Source organism: Bombina bombina, chromosome 4, assembly GCF_027579735.1.
Source record: "Bombina bombina isolate aBomBom1 chromosome 4, aBomBom1.pri, whole genome shotgun sequence".
NCBI classification, from domain to species: Eukaryota; Metazoa; Chordata; class Amphibia; order Anura; family Bombinatoridae; genus Bombina; species Bombina bombina.
Genome location: NC_069502.1, coordinates 684,848,589 through 684,867,940, shown reverse-complemented (window position 1 = coordinate 684,867,940; position 19,352 = coordinate 684,848,589). Strand labels below are relative to the sequence as shown.

The following is a 19,352-nucleotide window of genomic DNA, read 5'->3' as shown; positions in this document are numbered from 1 at the left end:
GACAGAGGCCAGAAAATCAAAACTTCTAAACTCTTGTCAAATACTTCATTCTGTTCCTCTTCCTTCCATAGCGCAGTGCATGGAAGTAATAGGTTTGATGGTAGCGGCAATGGACATAGTTCCTTTTGCGCGAATTCATCTAAGACCATTACAACTGTGCATGCTCAGTCAGTGGAATGGGGACTATACAGACTTGTCTCCGACAATACAAGTAAATCAGAGGACCAGAGATTCACTCCGTTGGTGGCTGTCCCTGGACAACCTGTCACAGGGGATGAGCTTCCGCAGACCAGAGTGGGTCATTGTCACGACCGACGCCAGTCTGGTGGGCTGGGGCGCGGTCTGGGGACCCCTGAAAGCTCAGGGCCTTTGGTCTCGGGAAGAATCTCTTCTACCGATAAATATTCTGGAACTGAGAGCGATACTCAATGCTCTCAAGGCTTGGCCTCAGCTAGCAAAGGCCAAGTTCATACGGTTTCAATCAGACAACATGACGACTGTTGCGTACATCAACCATCAGGGGGGAACAAGGAGTTCCCTGGCGATGGAAGAAGTGACCAAAATCATTCAATGGGCGGAGACTCACTCCTGCCACTTGTCTGCAATCCACATCCCAGGAGTGGAAAATTGGGAAGCGGATTTTCTGAGTCGTCAGCCATTTCATCCGGGGGAGTGGGAACTCCATCCGGAAATCTTTGCCCAAATTACTCAATTGTGGGGCATTCCAGACATGGATCTGATGGCCTCTCGTCAGAACTTCAAGGTTCCTTGCTACGGGTCCAGATCCAGGGATCCCAAGGCGACTCTAGTAGATGCACTAGTAGCACCTTGGACCTTCAAACTAGCTTATGTATTCCCGCCGTTTCCTCTCATCCCCAGGCTGGTAGCCAGGATCAATCAGGAGAGAGCATCGGTGATCTTGATAGCTCCTGCGTGGCCACGCAGGACTTGGTATGCAGACCTGGTGAATATGTCATCGGCTCCACCATGGAAGCTACCTTTGAGACGAGACCTTCTTGTTCAAGGTCCGTTCGAACATCCGAATCTGGTCTCACTCCAACTGACTGCTTGGAGATTGAACGCTTGATCTTATCAAAGCGAGGGTTCTCGGATTCTGTCATTGATACTCTTGTTCAGGCCAGAAAGCCTGTAACTAGAAAAATTTACCACAAAATATGGAAAAAATATATCTGTTGGTGTGAATCTAAAGGATTCCCTTGGGACAAGGTGAAAATTCCTAAGATTCTATCCTTTCTTCAAGAAGGTTTGGAGAAAGGATTATCTGCTAGTTCCTTGAAGGGACAGATTTCTGCCTTGTCTGTGTTACTTCACAAAAAGCTGGCAGCTGTGCCAGATGTTCAAGCCTTTGTTCAGGCTCTGGTTAGAATCAAGCCTGTTTACAAACCTTTGACTCCTCCTTGGAGTCTCAATTTAGTTCTTTCAGTTCTTCAGGGGGTTCCGTTTGAACCCTTACATTCCGTTGATATTAAGTTATTATCTTGGAAAGTTTTGTTTTTGGTTGCAATTTCTTCTGCTAGAAGAGTTTCAGAATTATCTGCTCTGCAGTGTTCTCCTCCTTATCTGGTGTTCCATGCAGATAAGGTGGTTTTACGTACTAAACCTGGTTTTCTTCCGAAAGTTGTTTCTAACAAAAACATTAACCAGGAGATAGTCGTGCCTTCTTTGTGTCCGAATCCAGTTTCAAAGAAGGAACGTTTGTTGCACAATTTGGATGTTGTTCGTGCTCTAAAATTCTATTTAGATGCTACAAAGGATTTTAGACAAACATCTTCCTTGTTTGTTGTTTATTCTGGTAAAAGGAGAGGTCAAAAAGCAACTTCTACCTCTCTCTCTTTTTGGATTAAAAGCATCATCAGATTGGCTTATGAGACTGCCGGACGGCAGCCTCCTGAAAGAATCACAGCTCATTCCACTAGGGCTGTGGCTTCCACATGGGCCTTCAAGAACGAGGCTTCTGTTGATCAGATATGTAAGGCAGCGACTTGGTCTTCACTGCACACTTTTACTAAATTTTACAAGTTTGATACTTTTGCTTCTTCTGAGGCTATTTTTGGGAGAAAGGTTTTGCAAGCCGTGGTGCCTTCCATCTAGGTGACCTGATTTGCTCCCTCCCTTCATCCGTGTCCTAAAGCTTTGGTATTGGTTCCCACAAGTAAGGATGACGCCGTGGACCGGACACACCTATGTTGGAGAAAACAGAATTTATGTTTACCTGATAAATTACTTTCTCCAACGGTGTGTCCGGTCCACGGCCCGCCCTGGTTTTTTAATCAGGTCTGATAATTTATTTTCTTTAACTACAGTCACCACGGTATCATATGGTTTCTCCTATGCAAATATTCCTCCTTTACGTCGGTCGAATGACTGGGGAAGGCGGAGCCTAGGAGGGATCATGTGACCAGCTTTGCTGGGCTCTTTGCCATTTCCTGTTGGGGAAGAGAATATCCCACAAGTAAGGATGACGCCGTGGACCGGACACACCGTTGGAGAAAGTAATTTATCAGGTAAACATAAATTCTGTTTTCGTGTTGCTTTAAAAATCACCCCCACCCCCCCGTGTTTGATAGCTTTTTTGCTACCTTCATATAATCGCATTCCCATCAAAAAATGGTAACCTTCGCAAAGCATTCAGATATTAGAGCACAGGTTGCAAGCATCTAATCATTCTTTATCATAATAAACACATTTTTGTGTTTGCTTAGTTTTTTTATACGTGTTTATATGAAAACACAATTTGTATGGCTTCAGCATTCATGAACAAAAGCTACTCTACAAGGTCTTAACATTACATGGAAAAATTAATATCATTATCTTGCAGACGTGACTACATCATCAAAAATTCATAGGCTATCTAGGCTGTTAAGACTAAGGAAACTGGCTAGATGAGTCATCAGTAAATCTGTCTGTTTTTGCAGACGCACTATTGTGAGACCATAAGATCTAGTGAAAGGGATAATGGTAGGAAATGGGAAAAGGCAGCCGTAAGTAACAACTCAAGGGTGACATTAAGTAAACAAAATAGATTTATGGTGGATGCACAAATGTAAGGGATATTATGCAAATATTGGCCAGAGCCAAATGTGTAGGAGGATAATGTAAAGGACAAAGAAAAACATAATTTGTGGGGGGGGGGGGGGAGAGAATGAAATAGCGCAGTTAGTAAGATAACATCTACAAGTGACCCAGGGACAAATGGAACATTTATAATGGACACAACATAAATAGGGTAAGTAGCACTCTTAATTAATCAATCAAAATATACAGGTGCATCCTAGAATGGTAAATGTGTAACAACGTGAAAAAGGGAGTAGAAACCTAAAATACAGGTTACTAAAAGTCTAGGCAAAAAAGAGCACAACTGTATGCAATAAAAGAGGAGACAAAAGGCGAATTCTTGAAATACAAATTAGTTTAATAAAACTACGCTATATGAATTCATACATCCAAACATACAAGTCACATACATACAGGGGATATCAAGGATGCATAAAAATGACAGATGGGCTGTGAAGGAGACTGGTGCACCAGTATACAAAAATAGGCAAATGTTCATCACATTAATGCATGTATAGATTGCATATATTTGTAATCCAAAAGTGTAGTGCGTGTCCCCAGAGATACACGGACCAGGTGAATACAGTCTTAAACCCTTCGTGTCTAAATGCAAGTAATAGCGTGAGGTCGTCAGGAGTCGAAGGGAGCTTAACCTCGCCGCGTCTTTTTCACAGGCATATATATAGTGCAGATAAATAACAGTTCATTTGAATACCTGTCTTTTTCACGCGGTTGCTCTACCCTTAACCGTAGCTCCTGAGACGCTGAATCTTCTGGATTAGACAAGGGGTAGACCACAGTCAGGCAAAAGGTCCTCTGAACGAGTGCTGCAAACCGACGAGTCTTAGAGCTCGTTTCACTCCTTTCAATACAGCAGCATGGAGCTTCTTCCGGGTGCTGACGTCACGTCAGTAGCTGTGCTGATTTATAGGAATTTGGCCGCAAAGGGAATTGTTGCCATTAGCAGAGAGATCTGTCACTCAAGACGGCTTTGATACTTATCACAACACTTTACTTTCTTGTAGATCAGAACAGCAAGGGGTTATTTACAGGGATACATTTGTGATTAAACACTCATACATTCATACTTCCATTCGATACATTAGAAAAGTTTGTTATTCATCTAATCTATTATTTTACTGATATATGTATGTATGTTTGGGTTGCATGATAGGGATTATATTTTTTAGTATTACAATTACAGGGCATATATATAAAATCAACTCTTTTATTAATTGCTCCACAAAAGGAGTTATATATTTACTTTATTGCTCCTGTAAAAGTTTTTACGTTGGTAAAACTTTTAGAGAACTTCGTTCTCGAATTTCTGAACACAGGGACGATATTAAAGACTGCAATATTGACAGCCCTGTGGCAAGGCACTACGCGCAATTTCATGAATCAAAAACTGATGATTTGTATTTCATTGGAATTGAATCTGTAAAACTTAGCATGCGTGGCGGGGATATTGATAATATCCTACTACGCAAAGAAACAAAATGGATATACAAACTCAACACCTTAGCACCTCATGGCCTCAATGAAAAATTAGAGTTCGCTTCATTTTTAGGTTAATCCTCAGCGGATGTATGCACATATCTCTGTGTGTAATTATATGGTCTATGGTAGTATCAAAATTATAAATTGAATATAATGGCGTAATTGTAATACTAAAAAATATAATCCCTATCATGCAACCCAAACATACATACATATATCAGTAAAATAATAGATTAGATGAATAACAAACTTTTCTAATGTATCGAATGGAAGTATGAATGTATGAGTGTTTAATCACAAATGTATCCCTGTAAATAACCCCTTGCTGTTCTGATCTACAAGAAAGTAAAGTGTTGCGATAAGTATCAAAGCCGTCTTGAGTGACAGATCTCTCTGCTAATGGCAACAATTCCCTTTGCGGCCAAATTCCTATAAATCAGCACAGCTACTGACGTGACGTCAGCACCCGGAAGAAGCTCCATGCTGCTGTATTGAAAGGAGTGAAACGAGCTCTAAGACTCGTCGGTTTGCAGCACTCGTTCAGGGGACCTTTTGCCTGACTGTGGTCTACCCCTTGTCTAATCCAGAAGATTCAGCGTCTCAGGAGCTACGGTTAAGGGTAGAGCAACCGCGTGAAAAAGACAGGTATTCAAATGAACTGTTATTTATCTGCACTATATATATGCCTGTGAAAAAGACGCGGCGAGGTTAAGCTCCCCTCGACTCCTGACGACCTCACGCTATTACTTGCATTTAGACACGAAGGGTTTAAGACTGTATTCACCTGGTCCGTGTATCTCTGGGGACACGCACTACACTTTTGGATTACAAATATATGCAATCTATACATGCATTAATGTGATGAACATTTGCCTATTTTTGTATACTGGTGCACCAGTCTCCTTCACGGCCCATCTGTCATTTTTATGCATCCTTGATATCCCCTGTATGTATGTGACTTGTATGTTTGGATGTATGAATTCATACAGCGTAGTTTTATTAAACTAATTTGTATTTCAAGAATTCGCCTTTTGTCTCCTCTTTTATTGCATACAGTTGTGCTCTTTTTTGCCTAGACTTTTAGTAACCTGTATTTTAGGTTTCTACTCCCTTTTTCACGTTGTTACACATTTATAATGGACAACTTTGATAAAAAGGAAAATGCCACATGGGCTTAACAAAATTAAATATGAACACAATAAAAAAGAGAAAAAGTAAAATAATTTTGAAATTATTCACAAAATACAATATGAGTAACTTCAAAGAAAAACATTTCAGGTATGAGATCATTGTAGAACATCAGGCAGATAATTTCGACCCCCCAAAGCATTTACGTGAAGTAATAAACATACAATATGTCAAAACTATCATTAAGCCTAGCCTATCTAGTCTAATACATAGTTGCCTGATCATAATTGGTTTACCTCTCAATGAGGAAATCGAAAAAAAGTAGGAAAGTAATGAGGAGACTCGACCACAAATCCCTTCCAAACATATAATGATTTAAGAGATTATCCCTCAGTGCTTCTAGACCCATGAGACGTTAGAGCCTCCCATGGTTCCCATATTATCCAGAATAAGGCAATCTTTTGAGAGACTATATTCTGCCATAGCTTTGATATAATTAATATATTCTAGCACACCCCTCCATCGTTGGCAACCTCTTCACAGATAATAGGACAGCACTAGAAGACATTGTTTGGCTTTGGTGTTCTTTTTAGTCCCTAAGTGAATAAGTGCAGTACTAGGATGCAGTATATCTGGGAGTCCTATATGCTCACATAGTTCTGCTGCTTTTGTCCAAAGAAGCCTAATAATAGGGCAGGCCCACCAGTTACTTGCAAGTTCTCCATAACAGTGGGGAGTGGTCAGGAAAGTTTTTTGTGTAATTTAGAAGGGACCATATGCCACCGGGTTAACGCAACTATGACAGACAGACAATGGTTTATGAAGTTGGGTGCCAGTGTTCCTTGTCATTTCTTTTTATACAAAGTGTTCCACATTGGGCAACATCTATACATGATTTGGCAAAAACAAAGTGTTGTTACCTGATGTAGTTTTCAAACGATTTACCTTTGCAATATACTTCAGGAGTCTAGTGCAATAACTTGATATGGTACTTGGGTTTAAACCAAATTCACCCACATTGAATAATATTGCTTTAAAGGAACACTAAACCCATTTTTTTTCTTTCATGATTCAGATAGAGCAGCAATTTTAAGCAACTTTCTAATTTACGCATATTATACATTTTTCTTCGTTCTCTAGTTATCTTTATTTGAAAAAGAAGGCATTTAAGCTTAGGAGACAGCTACATTTTGTTTCAGGACCATGGACAGCACTTGTTTGTTGGTGCTGTCCAATCAGCAAGGACAACCCAGGTTGTGAACCAAAAATGGGCCGGCTTCTAAACTTACATTCTTGCTTTTCAAATGAAGATAGCAAGAGAATGAAGAAAAAATAATAATAGGAGTAAATTAGAAAGTTGTTTTATATTGGATGCTCTATCTGAATCATGAAAGAAAAAATGGGTTTCCATTTAAGCACTTACATTCTTCATATTAACTTTGTTGAAATTATGTGTCTAATTTACTTTTGATAGCTGATTTGTTGTGTTTTTTGTGCTAGATGAAATCTATGGAAATGGATTAATTTCCTCTGTGATCGACAGCTGCAATTGCTCAGATTCCAGCGATATTGAACTTAGTGATGACTGGGCAGCCAAGAAGTCTCCAAAGATTACAAGAGCTAGCAAATCTCCAAAACTTCCCAGGTCATTTGTTATTCTCCTTTTTTTGCTCTCTATTTTTGTTTATAAGTAAAGCATATATATATATATAAAATAAAGTAGGGTTTCCTGGAAAAGTCACTCACTAAAGGTAATGCAAAACCCTGGTGCATAAACAAGTATAGCCAATATAAGTATGAAAGTCACTAGAGTATGGCTGCCAATTTTCAAACAGTGTCCACAAAAGGTGAGCAGTTAGGCAGAAAACCTAAAAACATAAAGCAGTCCTGTATCCTGCACACTCTTACCCCACTCAGGCCGAACTCTCCAACACTCACTAGACCGCTAAAGCTGGAACCGTGCCATCCAGGAATCCAAGTATAATACGTGAACCACAGCTCCGGTGTGGAATTATACACTCAGTGAACCTTGGCTCCTTGCGGTTACTTCCAATGCCGGTCTCCATATCCGAGCTTGGTATGTGACGTCACCGGTCAGGTGGGGGGGGGGGGGAGGAGAGTTAAGCTCCAATCCGCTCTCGCTACTTGCTCTGTAGGTTATCTACTCCATACGACATCTGACATAGGCAGCACTCATTGTAGTAGGCTACTAAATGCACCAGGTGAGGTAAATGAGATCCCAGAGAAAGGACTCCTTTTAGTCCAATAGCAAATAAATCAAAAAAGAAGAAGGTCGGATCTCTCTTCAAGTGATAAAACAAAACAGCTTTATTAATACATGGTAAAATTCCAGAGCCACCAGCACAAAAACACAGGGAACAGCTGGTCTAACTAGTTTCGGCGTCTTGCCGTAATCATAGACCTGCTGGGTACTTGGAAAGTGCAGTCTTAAAAGTACACACCAAAGTGCATAAAAGCATCCAAGAAGTAAAGGGACGACCAATTGTTTCAGGCATAGGCTCACTTTTTGAGCCTTTGTCTGAATGGTTGGATGCCATTCTCCAACCAATTGTATTTTCACTACCCAGTCATATCAAAGACACTACACACATATTCCAACTTATCCAGGATGTCACTTGGTCAGCTGACAGTAACTGGCTTACTATAGATGTGGTATCGCTATATTCTAGCATACCACATGACTGGCATCACAGCAGTCAAATATTTTTTGGAATCTTGTTGCAATATGGATAAACAAACCATGGAATATGTGATAAGAGTGACTATCTTTTTGCTAAAACACAATTATTTCTTTTTTGAGGGGGCTTACTATTTGCAGAGACAAGGAACAGCCATGCGGGCAAAGTTTGCCCCCTCATATGCAAATATTTTTATGTGGTAGCTTGAAGTTAACTTTGTCTATGCAGATAGCAATCCCTATATTCCCTGCATTCAATTCTATAAACGGTTTATAGATGATTTGCTTATACTGTAGTATGGTCCTCTGGTGAAACAACTGCCAAGATGTTCATTAATTATCTTAATGAGAGTAATAATGGGGTGAATTTCACCCATGAATGGCAAAAATCAGAAACCAACTTTCTGGACATTACTCTTATAGGTGATCCTGTGTCTGGGAATATCATTACTAAGCTGTATCGTAAACCGATATCTGGTAATATTCTATTGCACAAGAACAGTGCACATCCTCAACATGTATACAAAGGCATTGTCAAGGGACAATTGCTACGAGCAAAGAGGATATGCAGTAGGGAAACAGACTTCCTTGAAGAAAGTCATGTCATCGGAGAGAGATTAAAAGAGAGAGGGTATCCCCCGTGAGAAATGTGTCTAGAGAAATAGCCAGAATACCAAGAACTGACACATTATTACAAAAACCCCGTACAAGTACAGACAATAGAACTCTTTTCATTAAACAATACTCGTCTGATTTTTATTATATTTGTGATATCTTGAAAAAGTATTTTCAAATCCTATATTGAGATAAATTGCTTAAATCAACTGTAGAACAAGGTTTTAAATGTGTTTATTCCAGGAATAAAACTCTAGTTAACATCCTTTCTCCTAGCCAACTACCACGTAAACAGAGAGCCACCACCTGGTTTAGTGTTAATGGCACATATAAATGTGGAGTGTCTAGGTGAGGTGCAAGGCATGTGATTACCTCATAGAAGGAAGGAGTTTCTATTCCTGTACTACCGAGAGTAACTATGAAACCAAAGGCTGTATTAAGTGCTCTACATCATATGTAGTATATCTTGTTGAATGTATAGAACACTGTCGCCAATATATAGGTATGACTACAAGGGATGTACGCACAAGAATTAGAGAACATTTAGGTTACATCAAAAATAACAAACCCTGTACTGAGCTTTCTAGACATTTTCTCAATAGGCACAGTGGTGATGTCAGGGCATTTAAATGGTGTGCTATTGAAGCCATTGGGCGACCACCAAGAGGAGGCGATAAGAGTGCTGTTTTAGCACGTCAGGAGGCCTTCTGGATATTTAAGTTGGGCACCCAGGTCCCAAATGGCTTCAATTCTGAGTTTGACCTAATTAATCACTGGTGTTAATACACTGTGCCACTGACCACACGAGTAATGGTGCCACTATTCACCTATATACTTGTACATTTATTTTGGTACTCCTATATTTTAGGGTTAAGATTGTATAAATCTATTTGTTATAATATTTTTTTTCAGAAGAGTTCCAATATTTATCTCATGTTTGGTTGTACTATATCACACACATGATATCCTTTGACAATTACTTCCTTTATAGAATTTACTATATCTAAATAGGTATGTAAATAATAATAATCATAAAGGATAACCTATGTGTCTTCCATGTTGTAGATAGATACATATATCAGTGTATTATTATATTATACTGTGCAAGTAATCAATTTTTATTATTACTGTGTTAGTACTGTGGTACTTGATGTTCAGAATAGTACACGTGTTTGTCCATTTAAAGCAAAATAAGGTTATATATTTCGCTGATATATCTTGCTGTTATCGACTACTGACTGCTACTTGTTGTAATAATATTGGTAACACTATAATTAACTCACTTTTTATCTTTATGATTATAAATTCATGAAGGTTGTTATCTATATTCATATTTATCATCAACATTTTTCTTTTTTCTTATTAACCTATGCTATTTATATAGAATATTTTGATTCTTGATGGCACTCTAACTAATAATATAACCCATTCTGATTGCATACAATAATATGTTAATGAATATTATACCTCCTGGGCTTCCCTTCATGTAAATAGGTTTTGTTTAAATATCTCAGTAATGTTAGGGGTTAAAATGGGAGAACTCTGTAGCTCTCCTCTTAACCAATGACTGTGTAAGGGTGTATTTTTAAGACTCCACTTTTCAAGTACCCAGCAGGTCTATGATTACAGAAAGATGTTGACACTAGTTAGACCAGCTGTTCCCTGTGTTTTTGTGCTGGTGGCTCTGGAATTTTAGCATGTATTAATAAAGCTGTTTTGTTTTATCACTTGAAGAGAGATCCGACCTTCTTCTTTTTTTATATATATATATATATATATATATATATATATACAGTATATATATAAAGAACATGCTTTTACTTCCTGTGTATTTTTGTGCTGAATGTTATTGGCTTGCATGTAATCCTATCCTATGCTATGTATTTACAATGCTATCCAGGGAGCATAATCCTTATGCCTTGTCTTTACAGCTCCACTCACCATCATTGTACGTACACTTTTACTAGGGCAAGGCCATCAGCTTGTTATGATTACTTAACATTTGTCTTATCTTCATCATCTTCTATAGCACTACAAAATAAGTTGATTCTGTATAAATATAATTAAGGATATGGAATTAGATCCAGTTCTGGCACATTGTAGAATACAAAGAAAAAAAAAACCTTGACAAATTGAAGATCATAAGCCTTTTTATAATAGTTGTAGTATTTGGATGTCTAGCCTAAGTCTATTCTCACTTCCCCAAAGTGGGTAATTTGTGTTTGAACTGTTACCCCAAGATAATTAAGTACAAGCCCATGGTTGTTTATTATATGTTATAATAAAAAAGCATTTGGAAGAGATACCCATTTGTACAATTTTTTTTACATAATTTATCCATCATTCATTGATGGCTTCAAGACAACAAAATTGCTTTGAGTGGTCAACTAGGAGGTGCACATTATCTTTTTACACATAATGACATCCTTATGACTCTCTGGTTATAACAGTTGTTTTATTTTAAAATTAGAATTAACATTGAAGCAAGAAAATCACCCAAGTTGTCTCGAGCTGCTCAAGAGATTACAAGATCCCCCCGATTACCTATTAGGAAGCCTTCAATTGGTTCTCCTAGCTTAACTCGAAGAGAGTTTCCCTTAGAAGACATCACTCAGGTGAGATTCTCTCAGTATACACAGACTGTGGAGACATATAGCAAACATAAAACTAGATTACAAGTGTTGTGCTTACTGTAGCGCAAGTGCAGTATGATTTTGGTTAGGCTTCCGCTGGCATTTTCAGCCTTGCTAGCCTCACCAGTCCTTATGTTATTAAATATTATTTATTAACATAAGGATTGGTGATTCTAGCGAGGCTGAAAACGCTCCCGGGAGACCAAACAAAAACCATACCGCACTTGGGCTACTGTTAGTGCAACACTTGTAATCTAAGCGATATTTAGTAATGGAATAACTAGAGATTACATTATTGTATAAAATAATCCATGATATTTATATAAGGATATAAATGTAGTTTCTACTAATATACTTATCTCAGTCCCTCTGACCTTCACAGGGGTTAAACACATAGATTTGCAGTGTCACTAGTTTTACAGTTACAAATAAATTAGATTTTTTTTTATTAGAATGACTCTTTAAGACTGAACAGATCTATCCAATGAAAATATCTTTTCAAATCAAATCGTTTTTGTTTCTTATTGAGCCTGATCACAAGCTTGAATGTACTTCTAATACCTTATTGAATTAGCCATATCAACTAAAGTTATCAACTTAGTTTATTTATTAGCATTAATGTTTGGTTGTTTACCATCACACTATATTTTGACGGTTTGTTAAAGGGATAATATTTTTTTTCTTTAATGATTCAGATAGAGCGTTCAATGTTAAGCAACTTTGTAATTTACTCCTATTATTTTTCTTTGTTCTCTTGCTATCTTTATTTGAGAAGCAGGAATGTAAAGCTTAGGAGCCGGCCCATTTTTGGTTTAGCACCCTGAATAGCGCTTGCTTATTGGTAGCTACATTTACATCCTAAGCTTTACATTCCTGCTTTTCAAATAAGGATAGCAAGAGAATGAAGAAAAAATTATAATAGGAGTAAATTACAAACTTGCTTAAAATTGCATGCTCTAGCTGAATCATGAAAGAAAAAATGTGGGTTTAGTATCCCTTTAAATTTGTCTATTTTAAATGTATTTACTCTGTTTTTGTTTGTTCTGCAGCATAACTACCTTGCTCAAGTCACATCCAATATATGGGGAACTAAATTTAAGATTGTAGGTTTGGCAACCTTCCTGCCAGCTAATCTTGGAGCTGGTAAGTTTCAATACAACTTGAATGCTATACATAATTTGCTTTTATATTAGCTATATATGATTAATATGACTTCTTGACTTTCTCAAAAGTCAAATGTAGAAAATGTAAGAAATTAAAGATTGTGTTTAAAAAAGTTACTGTGGAATCTATATCTATTACGATCTCAGTATTCTCCCCACAACCTCTTTAGTGGGTGCACCTCCGGCTGATTTTACTAACCACCCGGCTGAAATTTTAGCCAATATTAAGCTAAAATTAGCTAATATTAAAAATGTTCAATTGTTATTGCAAAAATTAGCATTAAATAAATTTATGTTAAATTATGCAAATAATTTGTGCTTTTGATAGCAGAAAATAATATATTAGAAAATATTACACAGCCCACACCCAGCTACTCCATAATGCCACCCGGCTAGCAAAATGTTCTGTGGAGATTACTGGATCTACATGTGTGTGCGTATGTGTATATACTGGATATGTGTGTGTGTATGTGTATATATATGTATGTATGTATGTATGTGTATATATATATATATATTTATATATATATATATATATGTATCCTATAATAAAAAGGCCAAGTGTGTTTGTCCAAAGCTGTCATGCGTAGTAGGGACTGCGCGATGACAACACACCTGGCCTTCAACAAACTGACCTGGCACAGTGGCACCTGATCCGTGAATGGGGCGGGGCCTGCCGGGCATGACAGGAGCGGGCTGGCGGGGCGGGTGCGTAACAGGGCAGAGCCGGGCGGGATGGGGCAAAGCCTGGCCGTCTGCTGTGAGAGAGAGGGGGGAGATAGAGCCAAAGAGAGGGGGGGAGAGAGCCAAAGAAAGGGGGGGAGAGAGCCAAAGAGAGGGCAGGGGAGAGAACCAAAGAGAGGGGGGAGAGCGCTCAAAAGAGGGGAGGGGGGAAAGAGCCAAAGAGAGGGGGTAGAGAGTGCCAAAGAGAGGGGGGAGAGAGAGCAAAAGAGAGGTGGGAGAGAGAGGTAAAAGAGGGGGAGAGAGAGATTAAATGAGGGGGGAGAGAGAGCAAAAGAGAGGGGGAGAGAGAGCAAAAGAGAGGTGGGAGAGAGAGCAAAATAGAGGTGGGAGAGAGAGCAAAAGAGAGGTGGGTGAGAGAGAGCCAAAGAGAGGGAGGGGGGAGAGAGCCAACGAGACGGATGAGAGAGAGCCAAAGAGAGAGATGAGAGAGAGCCAAAAAGAGGGATGAGAGAGAGCCAAAAAGAGGGATGAGAGAGAGCCAAAGAGAGGGGGGGGGGATAGCAAAAGAGAGGGGGGAGAGAGAGCAAAAGAGAGAGGAAGAGAGAGCAAAAGAGAGAGGGAGAGAGAAAGCGAAATAGAGGGAGGGAGAGAGAGAGAGAGAGCAAAAGAGAGGGAGGGGAGAGAGAGCAAAAGAAAGGGGGAGAGATAGAGACTGCAAAAGAGAGGGGGAGAGAGCAAAAGAGAGGGGGGAGAGAGAGCAAAAGATGGGGAGAGAGAGCAAAAGAGAGGGGGGAGAGCAAGAGAGAGAGGGAGAGAGGGGAGAGAGAGAGCAAAAGAGAGGGGGAAGAGAGAGCAAAAGAGAGAGGAGAGAGAGAGATCAAAAGAGAGGGGGGAGAGAGATCAAAAGAGAGGGGGGGAGAGAGAGCAAAAGAGAGGGGGGAGAGAGAGAGCGCAAAAGAGAGGGGGAGAGAGAGAGCGCAAAAGAGAGGGGGAGAGAGAGAGCGCAAAAGAGAGGGGGAGAGAGAGGGCAAAAGAGAGGGGGAGAGAGAGTGCAAAAGAGAGGGGGAGAGAGAGCAAAAGAGAGGAGGGAGAGAGAAAGCAAAATAGAGGGGGGAGAGAGAGAGCAAAAGAGTGGGGGGAGAGAGAGAGCAAAAGAGAGGGGGGAGAGAGAGAACAAAAGAGAGGGGGGGAAGAGACAGCAAGAGAGGTGGGAGAGAGAGAGCAAAAGAGAGGGTGGAGAGAGAGAGAGCAAAAGAGCGGGGGGATAGAGAGCAAAAGAGAGGGGGGAGAGAGAGCAAAAGAGAGGGGGGGAGAGAGAGAGAGAGCAAAAGAGAGGGTGGAGAGAAAGAGCAAAAGAGAGGGTGGAGAGAGAGAGAGAGCGAACAAAGAGAGGGTAGAGAGAGAGCAAAAGAGCGGGGGGAGAGAGAGAGCAAAAGAGAGGGGGGAGAGAGAGAGCAAAAGAGAGGAGGGAGAGAGCGAGCAAAAGAGAGGGGGGAGAGCAAAAGAGAGGGTGGAGAGAAAGAGCAAAAGAGAGGGTAGAGAGAGAGAGAGCAAAATAGAGGATGGAGGGAGCAAAAGAAAGGGGGAGAAAGAGAGCAAAAGACAGTGGGAGAGAGTGCTAAAGAGAGGGGATAGAGAGAGAGCAAGGGGTGGGACCTCTGTACTGCAAAAAATGGCCCGTGTAAACGGGCTTTAGGACTAGTGTGTATATATATATATATATATATATATATATATATATATATATATATACACATACACATGGATAGTACAATATTAAAAAGTATTTGCTCTTTTTTTTATTCTGTAAGTTTTTATAGTGGTTTATGTTATTTAAAAAGTGTAATTGAGAAATACAATATAGTTTAAATCATTCTTATAGGACTATTGTAGTGTCTTCTTTTTCATAAGGCAACTGAATTTCCAGTCTCTTTTAGATTAAAGGAAACTTATGTTTACAGGAATGGCCTTCTTCTAAGGTTTCCTTTAAAATGTGTGGTGTTTTGCTTTTATTGGCTTTTGGAAATCTTGAAATCTCATTTTTTTTATTGTCTCTGGCTTGCATAGTTTGTAGCCTGTTTTATAAATCATTTTCTGGTGACATCCACAAATATATGCCACCTTCTAGCTCTTTATCAAGGGGGAATTATACACAAAATTAAGTATTCTAATAAATTACCTAATAATGCTTTAATGTTTTTATAGAGTTATATCTCCTTTATTGGTTTTAGTAAGAATTGCTCTTGCTCTGTTTGCAACAAGCTCACTTCCATTCACCACCCATTCCCTTAACCTTTCTTGCTCTCCCAAAATCTTGTCATTCTCCTTCAGACACAGCCTCCCCTGCTGCACATGGGGGTTTCCACTTCAGCCACACCCCTAGATCTTAAAACCGGCAACAAGATAGTGTATATATTTTACTTTCCTTTCATTGCACCTTTCAAAAAATACAACAAATCTCTTCCCTCACATTTTCTTCATTCGAAACCCACGTGATTCACTTATTCTCTCCCCTCTCAAAATTGTTGTCGGTATATATTGCCCCTGGCTTCTCAACTCAATTTCTTGATCATTTTGCGTCCTGGCTACCTTATTTCCTCTCCTCAGACATCCCTGCCCTCAATCTTAGGGACTGCAACCTCCCTGTTGACAATCCTACTGCCTCTGGAACAACAAAACTTCTCTAGCTCATTTTCCCTCTTAACTTAGACCTTTTTCTCTACTCTTATCTCTACGCTTTCTTCAAACCAAAAACATCTGTTCTCCACTTTTGATACCCTTCTTTGCCCACCCCACCTCCTATTACCACTTCTCTCTCAGCTCAAGATTTTGCCAGCCACATCAACAACAAAACAGAAATTAAATCATCTTTCAACATACTACCAGTCTCCAACCCCTTCAGTCATTCGCAAACATCCAAAATCCGCAAAGCCAAAAAATCTGTTTTTTGGACCCTGTTACTGAGGAGTAAATTTCCTTCCTTATATTTTCCTCTCATTTTACTAGCTGTGTCCTTAATCCCATCTCTTCACAGCTACTGCCCTCCCTCTCTCCTACTCTTATTCAATCTTCACACATATTTTCAATGTTTTCCTCAGTACTGGTATATTTCCCTCATTCCTCAAGCATGCACTAGTCACACCTATTCCCAAAAGACTTTCACTCGATCCAACATCTCCATCCAACTGCCACCCTATTTCTCTACTTCTTCTTGCCCCACAACTTTTGGAAAGGCTTAACTCCCTCCTTGATCCATTGCAATCTGAATTTCGCCCCAACACTCCACTGAAACAGCAATCATTAAGGTTACTAATGACATAATTACAACAAAATTGAAAGATCACTTCTCTCTATTAAACATTCTCGATCTGTGTGCAGCCTTTGATATTGTTGACCACCCTCTCATGCTCCAAACATTCCAATCTGTTGGCATCTGGGACACCTCTTGTGATTCTCCTCCTACCTGTCTAACCGTACCTTTAGTGTAGACTTCTCTGGAGCAACCTCTGCCCCTTTACCACTTTCTGTTGGGGTACCACAAGGCTCTGTCCTTGGTCCCCTTCTCTTCTCAATTCATACGCTATCCTTAGGTTCCTTAATAAAGTTGCATGGGTTTTATTATAATTGTTATGCTAATATTACCAAAAGCTAAATCTCTGCACCAAACTTATCCCCTTCCTTGCTAACTTCTGTCACTAACTGCCTTTCTGAATATTTCATACTGGATGTCCTCGCACTACCTTTAGCTAAATATCTCCAAAACTGAGCTCCTTATTTGCCCTCCTCCTTCTAAAATCTCTACTGATTTACAACAATGCCGCTCTTGGCAGGGCCCTCTACCTTTTTGACTCTCATAAATGCTACCTTGCATTTTAGACCTATTTTTACATCTATAACTATTAACTTATCTGGCTTAAGTATCATCTTTATATAAATATATATATACTGTATATATATATATATGTCTGTGTATAGTAACTTGTTTTTAATTACTGTGTCTATAAGCAAATGCCCAATATCAATATGACTAAGTGTCCAGTTATTATTTATTTAATTTTAGTTCTCCCTTCTCCATATTGCTTACATACTAGACTCTTTTAGTACTTATTACTGTTTTTACCGCCCTTAATAACTGATTTGTAACTTGTGAAATGCTCATGACTTGGACGGTTAGACTTGACTACTGATTGGATGTTATATACAAACCTTCTTCTTAACAGTAACCCGTATATGCCAAACTGTCCTAACACTCTTGTGCCATGAAGTCTCACTCAGTACAGGTAGCCCTCAGTTTACGCCGGGTTTAGGTTCCAAAAGGAATGGTTGTAAATCGAAACTGTTGTAAATTGAAACCCAGTTTATAATGTAAGTCAATGGGAAGTGAGAGAGTTAGGTTCCAAACCCCTCTCAAAATTGTCATAAGTAACACCTAATACATTATTTTTAAAGCTTTGAAATAAAGACTTAAAATGCTAAACAGCATTATAAACCTAATAAAATAATCACACAACACAGAATATATAATTAAACTAAGTTAAATGAACAAAAAATTTTGCTAAACAGCATTATAAATCTAATAAAATAATCACACAACACAGACTTCACTTGCATTTTTCTGCAAACAGTTCTTTCTATGCATTCCAATCTGGACTGATTTATAGACAGGAGCATCTTGTTCCTTTGAAATCTGCTCGATAGCTCAGGTCTGGTTAAACTGATTAATTTCAGCTTGCTTGGCTTTGCTGCAACACAAGCGGACAGCTCCACCTACTGGCTATTTTAAGAAATGCACTGCTTCTCAATGCTTTTCAATAGCAGTCACATGACTGGAAAAAAAAGGTTGTTATTCTGAAACGGTGTAAATTGAACCGTTGTAAAACGAGGGCCACCTGTATTTGGGATATAGATCATTTGGTGATCTTGAGAGCAGATGTCTCATCATATATTTAAAGTGAATGTAAAGTTGACCGTACTCGCTCCCGTCATAGGATAGAATTATAAAAATTAGGCAGACTTTCATTCATCAAATTTGAACTATTTATTGATATTCTCAGACTTTTACCTTTTAATGCTCCAACAATAAGCACCGTTCCTCCGCCCGCCATATTGCTTAATTGATTGACAGATGACGAATCTGCCATCCACTAATTGTTGTTTCGCCCAAGGGCGTGACATTTGTGCAAAGGGGCTAATCAACGAATAGTGGATTGTAGATTCCTCAGAGCATTAAAAGGTAAAAATCTGAAAATATCAATAAATAGTACAAATTTGATGAATGAAATTCTGCCTAATTTTTTTAATTCTATCCTATGACGTGAGCGAGTACGGTCAACTTTACATTCACTTTAAGTGTAATAACCCTAATACTCCCTTCTAATTTGTGGTTACTTCCCTGTTCCTAGATAGTATGCATCTACGCTATAGGCTGAAATAATTTGCTCTTATTTGGTCCAAGAGTGGCCTTAAACAAATTCTACACTTCCCTTCTTCCAGTCCTGTATGTGGCAGGGTCCAAAAGTGGCCCTTATATATCATTGGGAGGATTTTTACTCTAAAAAGAGATTCTAAATATTTGGGTCTCAAATGTATATAGAATATTCTTGTATGTATGTATCAATGACCAGGGATAGGCACGGACCAAGGCTGTGGCGGACATTTTTCAAAGTACAGACGTTAGTGAAGAACACCAAGGTACATTTCAAATTAAAAACATAAAAAAACCACTCTCTTTACAGAGAGGGTAGTGGATACATGGTGGAATAGCTATCCAGCAGAAGTGGTAGAGACAGTAAAGTAGTTTAAACATGCATGGGATTGGCATAACGTTATGCTAGATAAAAGATAAGGCCAGGAACT

General features: G+C 39.1%; 1 protein-coding gene across 2 annotated transcripts in view; it reads left to right on the top strand.

The window, feature by feature from the left end:
• Positions 1 to 19,352, top strand: part of TULP4 (TUB like protein 4) — a 574,485-nt gene that overhangs the window by 538,611 nt on the left and 16,522 nt on the right. For both annotated transcript variants that reach the window (XM_053710846.1, XM_053710845.1), the window contains exons 10-12: positions 7,204 to 7,348; positions 11,487 to 11,631; positions 12,699 to 12,792. In XM_053710846.1, coding sequence (XP_053566821.1) covers positions 7,204 to 7,348; positions 11,487 to 11,631; positions 12,699 to 12,792 — 384 coding nt within the window. The remainder of the gene's footprint in view (positions 1 to 7,203; positions 7,349 to 11,486; positions 11,632 to 12,698; positions 12,793 to 19,352) is intronic.